This window comes from Stegostoma tigrinum, chromosome 45, assembly GCF_030684315.1.
Source record: "Stegostoma tigrinum isolate sSteTig4 chromosome 45, sSteTig4.hap1, whole genome shotgun sequence".
Lineage (NCBI taxonomy): Eukaryota > Metazoa > Chordata > Chondrichthyes > Orectolobiformes > Stegostomatidae > Stegostoma > Stegostoma tigrinum.
Genome location: NC_081398.1, coordinates 4,483,843 through 4,492,415, shown reverse-complemented (window position 1 = coordinate 4,492,415; position 8,573 = coordinate 4,483,843). Strand labels below are relative to the sequence as shown.

The window sequence follows — 8,573 nt, the reverse complement described above, 5'->3', positions numbered from 1 at the left end:
GCCGCATTATAAGAAGGATGTGAAAGCTTTGGAAAGGGTGCAGAGAAGATTTTCCAGGATGTTGCCTGGTCTGGAGGGAAGGTCTTTTGAGGAAAGGCTGAGGGACTTGAGACTGTTTTTGTTTGAGAGAAGAAGATTAAGAGGTGACTTAATAGAGACAGACAAGATGATCAGAAGATTAGATAGGGTGGACAGTGAGAGCTTTCTTCCTCAGATGGTGATGGCTAGCATGAGGGGACATAGCTTTAAATTGAGGGGTGATAGATATAGGACAGATGCCAGAGGTAGGTTCTTTACTCAGAGAGTAGTAAGGACGTGGAATGCCCTGCCTGCAACAGTAGTAGACTGGCCAAGTTTAACGGCGTTTAAATGGATAAACATATGGATGACAATGGGATAGTGTAGGTTAGATGGGCTTCAGATTGGTTTCACAGGTCGCCACAACATCGCAGGCTGAAGGGCCTGTACTGCGCTGTAATGTTCTGTGCTCTATGTTTTAACTGTACCCACATCCACTACTTCCTCTGGCAGCTCATTCCACACATGAACCATCCCTCTGTGTGAAAGCTTTGCCCCTCAGGTCACTTTTAAATCTTGTCCCTCTCACCTTAAACCTATGCTCCTCTAGTTTTGAAATCCCCCACCATAAGGAAAAGATGTTGTCTATTCTCCCTATCTGTGCCCCTCATGATTTTATAAACGTCTATAAGGTCACCTCTCAGCATCCTACGCTCCAATGAAAAAAAGTCCCAGCCTCTCTCTATAACTCAAACCCTCCATACCTGGTAAAATCCTGGTAAATCTCTTCAGAACCCCCTCTACCTTAATAATATCCTTCCTATAACAGGGCGACCAGAACTGGACACAGTGCTCCAGAAGAAGCCTCACCAACATCCTGTACATCCTCAACATGACGTCCCAACTCCTGTACTCAAAGGCCTGAGCAATGAAGGCAAACTTGCCAAATGCCTTCTTAACTCCACTGTCTACATGTGACGCAAACTTCAAGGAATTATATGCCTGAACCCATAGGGGTCCCTCTGCTCTACAGCACTATCCAGGCCCTTACCATTAACTGTGACCCCGTCAATGTTTGGAAAGTTAAAATCTCCTCCCATTACAACAGCATTATTCTCACACGTATCCTTGAGATCTCTCTACATAATTGCCCCTCAATTTCCCGCTGAATATAAGGGGGTCTACAGGACTATCTTATCAAGGTGACCCACTCTCCTTTCTTATTTCTGAGTTCCACCCATATAGCTTCGGTGGACGACCCCTCAGCATTATCCCAAGAGTGGCAGTAATGCTTTCCTTAATCAAAAATGCCACTCCCCCTCCTCTCCTGCCTGCCTTTCTATCCTCCCTATAGCATCTAAAGCCCGGAACGTTGACCTGTTCCTCCCTCAGCCATGTTTCTGTTTCTGACGTCCCAGTCCCCATGTTCCCCTCCATGCCCTCAGTTCATCTGTCCTATCCTGTAAAAACCTATGCATTTGCAATAAATGCAGTTTAATTCTTCAGAGCTTGCCTCATTCTCTGGCTTGCTTTTGCCTGCCTTTTCTAATTGAAATGTCCTTTTTAAAATCAGAGCCCATCTGCATCTGTCTTCCTGTTCTCACCATGATTTTAGTTTCAAGTGTGGGTGCTTCCTGGAAATTAAGGAATGAAACACATGTGTTGTCTTTTTAACTTTATGCAGCATTAGGGTCTTAGACAAAGCTGCGATGTTTTGGTGAGAAGTTACAGGCATTTTTAAAGGTTTGATGGTTCTATATTTGAGCTGACACATGAACTGAATCAGGAACACGTGGAGAAACACTGACATGGGTCAATGATTGATGCTGCTGCCTCAGAGCTGTAGGGACCCTGGGTTCAATTCTCATCCTTGGGTGACTGTCTGGGTGGAGTTTGCATGTTCTCCCCATGATGACTTGGGGTTCCCTCTGAATGCTCTGGTTCCCCAGCCCCCCAACCCCTGCCCAAGGCAAGGATGTGTGGGTCAGGGTGCATAGGCCATAATAAATTACCCCCTGGTGTCCAGGGAGAGGTGGGTTAGCCAGTTCAAAATGCAGGGATTGGGGTGGGATGCTCTTCAGAGTCATCTTGATTCGCTGAATGGCCTGCTCCCACAGTTTAAAAAGAAACAAAAATTAAAATCATCTTGCAAATTAAGAAGCTTTTATTTCTTGCTTTCTCGGTAATATTTTCCTCTTCCCCCTTCCAGGTAGTATCTATTTGGATTCTTGTACCAAGCAACACTTGATCCCAATTTATCTGATTGTTTCTGGGATCTGTGCGCTACTCTTCCTGATGGTATCTCTGATTCCACGATCTTCAGACGAGAACAACATTCGCAATAAATTTTGCCAATTTTTCACCCACTTGGAATCGTTGTTTTCATTCTTCTGGCTTATAACAGGTAACTACGTTACTGTTTGAGTGAAACTTGTGATATCTGCTGGGCGTCTCATTTCTTTACACTTTGCAATTTCGCTCTTTTCCCTGGAGCATTCACATTTTTCATTTTCAACAGCTAGTTGACAAGAAATACCATAGTGCCATACTGTCCCCACAGTGTGGAAAAAGGCCATTCAGCCCAGCAAGTCCATACCAATCTTCTGAAGAGCTTCCCACCCAGACCCACACTTTCCCTGTAACCCTGCATTTCCCACGGCCAACCCACCCTAACCCGCACATCCCTGGGCACTACGGGACAATTTAGCACGGCCAACCCACCCTAACCCGCACACCCCTGGGCACTACAGGACAATTTAGCACAGCCAACCCACCCTAACCCCCACATCCCTGGGCACTACGGGACAATTTAGCACGGCCAACCCACCCTAACCCGCACATCCCTGGGCACTACGGGACAATTTAGCACGGCCAATCCACCCTAACCCCCACATCCCTGGGCACTACGGGACAATTTAGCACGGCCAATCCCACCCTAACCCGCACATCCCTGGGCACTACGGGACAATTTAGCACGGCCAACCCACCCTAACCCGCACATCCCTGGGCACTACGGGACAATTTAGCACGGCCAATCCACCCTAACCCCCACATCCCTGGGCACTACGGGACAATTTAGCACGGCCAATCCCACCCTAACCCGCACATCCCTGGGCACTATGGGACAATTTAGCACGGCCAACCCACCCTAACCCGCACATCCCTGGGCACTATGGGACAATTTAGCACGGCCAATCCACCCTAACCTGCACATCCCTGGGCACTATGGGACAATTTAGCACAGCCAATCCACCCTAACCTGCACATCCCTGGGCACTATGGGACAATTTCCCATGGCCAACCCACCCTAACCTGCACATCCCTGGGTGGGTTCCCTCTTCCTAAACGTTGTGATCCTGAACGAATACTTCTCAACAGTATTTACCATGGGGAAGGATATGGAAGGTTGGAGGATTCGGGGAAATAAATCTTGATGTCTTTGTAAAGAGCCCACATTACAGAAGACTAGGTGCTGGAGGTCTTAAAATGCACATAACCATTCAAATATATCACAGGGCTTTGTGGGAAGCCAGGGAAGAAATTGGGCCCATTAGCAGAGATATTTGCATCATCGGTAGCCACAGGTGAGGTGCCAGAAGACTGGAGTTTGGCTAATGCTGTGCCAGTAGTTAAGAAAAGTTGTAATGACAAGCAGGGAACTATAGACTGGTGAACTTAACATCAGCATAAGTTGCTGGAAGGATTTTTGAAAGACAGGATTTACATGTATTTGGAAGAGCAAGGACTGATTAGGGATGGTCACCAACATCTTTTGTGCGTGTGTTACAAATTTGACTGAGTTTTTGAAGAGGTGAACAAGGGGACGTTGTCTTCATGGTGTTTAGCAAGGCGTTCGGGAAGCAGGAGGCTGGTAAGTAAGGTTAGATCAAGTGGGATTCAGCCAATTGGCTTGTCAGTAGGAGACAGAAAGTGGGGATAGTAGGTTGGGTTTCAGTCTAGGGGATCTGTGACCAGCAGTGTGCAGCAGGAAACAGTGTGGGGTCCACTGCTGCTCATCAATACTATGATTGACTTTGGACGGGAACGCGGGAGGCATAGTTGGTAAGTTTGTGGGATGGCACCAAAATTGATTTGTACAGAGGACGGTGAAGGAGGTCATCGAAGATCTTGATCAACTGGGTCGAAGAATGGCAGAAGGAGTTTAATCTAGATAAAGTAAGCATTTTGGTAAGACAGACCAGGGTAAGACTTACACAGTTAATGGGAGGGCCCTGGGGAATGGTGTCTAACAGAGAGACACAGGGTTTTAAGTGCATAGTTCCTTGAAAGTGATGCCGCAGGTAGGCAGGGCAGTGAAGAAGGCGTTAATACACTTGGCTTCATTGGATAGAGCATTGACTTTAGGAGTTGGGACATCATATTACAACTGTCCAAGACACTGGAAAGGCCACGTTTAAAGTACTGCGCACAATTCTGGCTGTCCTGTTATAGGAAGGATGTTATTAAACTGGAAAGGACGCAAGAAAGATTTCCAAAGATGTGGCCGTGACTGAAGGGTTTGAGTTATAAGGAGAGGCTGGATAGGCTGGGGCTTTATTTTCTGGAGGGTAGGAGGTTGAGAGGTGACCATGTAGAGGTTCATAAAATCATGAGGGGTACAGATAAGGTGAATAATCAAGGTCTTTTTCTGAGGGTGGGAGGGTCCAAAGCTCGAGGGGCGTAGGTTTAAGGTGAGAGGGGAAAGATTTGAAAGGGACCTGAGGGGCAACTTTTTCACACAGAGAGTGCTGCGTGTATGGAATGAGCTGCCAGAGGAAGGGGTGGAGGTGGGATACAATGATAACATTTCAAGACACTTGGACAGGGACATGAATAGGAAGGGTTAAGAGGGACATGGACCAAGCACAGGCAAATGGGACTGGCTGAGTTTGGGAAATCTGATCAGTATGGGTGAGTTGGGCTGAAGGGCCTATACCTGTGCTGTATGACTCCGTGACTCTAAATCCTGTTTCACAGCACACGTCCAGCCAGCCTGAATCTTGAAAACTTAATAAGTAGTGAGAGTAAATATCCTACAGAGTGGTTTTTCATTTTGAGATGAGAAGAAAGTGTCTCCTCTTACTATCAAAGATATTAGATGTTAAATATTGCATTTCTCTTCATTTCCAGGGAGTGTTTGGATCTACAGCATCTACCAGCCGGATTATATTGACAAAACATCCCCTAATTACTGCAATAAAACGTTATATCTTTTTGCTTTTTGGATCACCACTATCACATATATCTTTCTCGGGCTTATGATGCTGTTTGGAATTTGTGCCTGTATTTTAGGTGGAACTGTGATTCTGACCAAGCATTTTTCAAACACTTGAATAAAGAAAACCTTTGTCCCATCTTAATTTGAGAAATTTGCACCAATTTCCCAGCCATAAACTCTTGGCTTCCGCTGATGAATGATAGCTTTTAGCACAGCGCGCTTTGGACAGCTTTTGCAAAAGGTTTCTTACATCTTCCAGTTCTGCACAATCTACACCTGATATTTCAGGAAGTCAACTGCACTTTATCTGTTTGTCACTGTGAAACCAATTGAATTATGTTTTAAAAAGGTTTTGGACTTGTCTGTGATGCATTTCAAATAAAAATCATCTTCTTAATCAGCAACACCAGTCCTCTCCTTTCTCAACGAAAGATTTTTATAAAAATCTGACTGCATCAATTTCGGATAAAGGTCGAATTCAGAAAGGCAAGGATTTCAAGTCAGCTAGGGATTTTGTCTTTGAGACTTTCATATCATAGAATCTCGGCCCAACAAGTCCACTCTGACCCAACAACTAGTTCAGAGAAAGTGAGACAGCACTCCAACTGATGTTTACTCATTCCTGTAACAGCTCGACAGGAGGGGAGAGGTGAGTGGGTGTGGAATTATAGATTCAATATCCGTGATGGAACACCACAAGCCACACTCCAACCATCATATCTAAACTCCTGTGAAGGAATAGGCTTGCTCAACTTGTTGCAAATTTAGCCTTTCACAGAAGTTCCACGTTTTCATGTTTAACTGGGAGTTAGGTTCAGAAGCTAAAGGAAAAATGTTGTGGAATTTGAAAGGGTTCAGGAAAGATTTACAAGGATGTTGGCGGGTTTAGAGGGCCTGAGCTACAGGGAGAGGCTGGGTGGACCAGGGCTATTTTCCCGGAGTGTCGGAGGCTGAGGGGTGACCTTATAGAGGTTTACAACATCATGAGGATAAGGCAAAAAGACAAGATCATTTCCTCCCCAGGGTGGGGGAGTCCAAAGCTAGCGGGGCATAGGTTTAAAGTGGGATGGTTAAGATTTAGAAGGGACGCAAGGGGCAACTTTTTCGTGCGAGGGCGGTGTGTGTATGGAACGAGCTGCCAGAGGAAGTGGGTGGAGGCTGGTACAAATTCAACATTTAAAAGGCATCTGGATGGGTTATGAATAGGAAGGGTTTAGAAGGACATGGGCCAAATGCTGGCAAATGGGGCTAGATTAATTTGGGATACCTGGTCGGCACGGACGAGTTGGGCCGAAAGGTCTGTTTCTGTGCTGTACACCTCAACAACTCTAAAACTGCGATGATGTGGAGGTGCTGGTGTTGGGACAGGGTCAGAGATCACACGACACCAGGTTATAGTCCAACCAATTCATTTGAAAACATAAGTTCGCTGAGCCTCTCTCCTTCAGCAGGCATCGTCTGAGGAGTGAGACTCTGAAAGCTCGTGAATTCAAATAAACCTGTGGGACTTCTGACTTAAAGGTGCAAAACCTTCACAACTGGCAAAGGTGCAGTGTGTACTGCCATCCAGTGGCTTAAACAAAATAGCAATTTCATTCCTAAAACAAAAAAAGAGATTGCTGGAGAAACTCAGCAGGGTCCAGAGCGCATGTGGAGAGAGAAAGCAGAGTTTATGTTTCTTGGGTCACTGGACCCAAAACGTTAACTCCGCTTTCTCTCCCCACAGATACCGCCACAGCCCACTGAGTTGCTCCAGTAATTGAGATAATGGGATGAAGGGTCTAGGCCCGAAACGTCAGCTTTTGTGCTCCTGAGATGCTGCTTGGCCTGCTGTGTCCATCCAGCCTCACATTTTATTATCTTGGAATGCTCCAGTAATTGCTGCTTTTGTTTCTGATTTCCAGCATCAGCTAGCCTTAGTTTTCTTTCATTCATCAACTTTTGTCAATTTGACTTCAATTAATGAACCATGCCCTTAAGACCAATGGGAATGGGAGCTGGCCCCATCAGGCCCCTTGAGACCGCTCTGCTGCTCAACAGGATTGTGACTCATCCAACTCTCCTCCCGTCCACTTTCCTGCCCTTTCCCCTGTAACCCTTGATACTCCAAATTATCAACAATACGTCTCAGTCTTCAATATACAGAAGAGACTCTGCCCCGCACAGCTCTCTGTGGCACGGGCTTTGAAGGGCACACAGCCCTCTGAGACAAGAAATTCCACCTGGTTTAATTCCATGAAAACTGCAAGGCTAGAAATTTGAGCAAAGTAGGACATTTCACAGGGCAAATAGGACAATTCCTCACAGTCATGGAGTTACGCAGCACAGAAACAGACCCTTAGGTCCAACCATTCCGTGCTGAACATTATTCCAAACTGAACTAGTCCAGCCTGCCTGCTCCTGGCCCATATCCCTGCAAACTTTCCAGTTCACATACTTATCCAAATGTCTTTTAAACGTTGTAACTGTACCCACGTTCATCACTTCCTCTGGAAGCTCATTCCACGTGTGAATCACCCTCTGTGCGAAAGAATTGCCTCTCACCTCTTTCACACAAAACATCTTGCACTTGCAATAAAATTGAAGTCAATTTACTCAGACTCCCACAGGCAGTTTCAGTGCCGAAAGCCATTCAGACCATCACAGCTGTACTAGCTGTCAAAGTCGGCAATGCGCCCACTGTGTCTCCCCCCTGCCTTCTCTCTCTGGCATTGTATGTATGTCCTTTAATGGTGATTTCAGGTCAACCTGCCGGCACCACACTCTCAAGCAGCATATCCCAAACTCCCAACCACGTGCACTGAAAACATTTGCCCCTCATGTCGCCTTTAACTGCTTCTTACAGGTTCCCTCAAACTTGCACCCTCTCAGCGAGACTGGGAGCAGGTTTGGGTCTGCGGAGATAAAACTGCTCCTTGACAGTTTAGATCTCCTCACCTGCAGGAAGTGTGAGCACTCGGACACAGAATTGAATCTCAGAAATGGATGCAGTGCACAACGCACTCTGCACTGTGCGGTTTTGCAAACTCTGGCCATAGTCATGAGCTGCTGAAATCGAGGTTGGCTGACACCGCTATATTTCGGTAACAGCGGCTGAAGTAACTGTGAACCATGTCATCAGGCTTCCGACAGAGTGGAAGCAGGCCATTCAGCCCAGCAAGTCCACAAATGACTCACTGAAGAGCATCCCAGCCAGACATCCCGCCTCCATACCGTAACCTGCATTTCCCACAGCCAATCCACCCTAACCTGCACATCCCTGGGCACTATGGGACAATTTAGCACGGCCAATCCAACCTAACCCGCACATCCCTGGGCACTACGGGACAATTTAGCA

General features: G+C 46.4%; 1 protein-coding gene and 1 long non-coding RNA gene across 10 annotated transcripts in view; one reads left to right on the top strand and one right to left on the bottom strand.

The window, feature by feature from the left end:
• The window catches only part of LOC125448751 (transmembrane protein 272-like), a 17,443-nt gene extending 11,807 nt beyond the window's left edge, over nt 1-5,636 (top strand). For all 8 annotated transcript variants that reach the window (XM_048524256.1, XM_048524261.1, XM_048524257.1 and 5 more), the window contains 2 exons: nt 2,228-2,422; nt 5,149-5,636. In XM_048524256.1, coding sequence (XP_048380213.1) covers nt 2,228-2,422; nt 5,149-5,351 — 398 coding nt within the window. In that variant the 3' untranslated portion in view covers nt 5,352-5,636. The remainder of the gene's footprint in view (nt 1-2,227; nt 2,423-5,148) is intronic.
• LOC125448753 (uncharacterized) overlaps nt 1-8,573 on the bottom strand; it is an 83,613-nt gene that overhangs the window by 35,952 nt on the left and 39,088 nt on the right. The window lies entirely within an intron of this gene.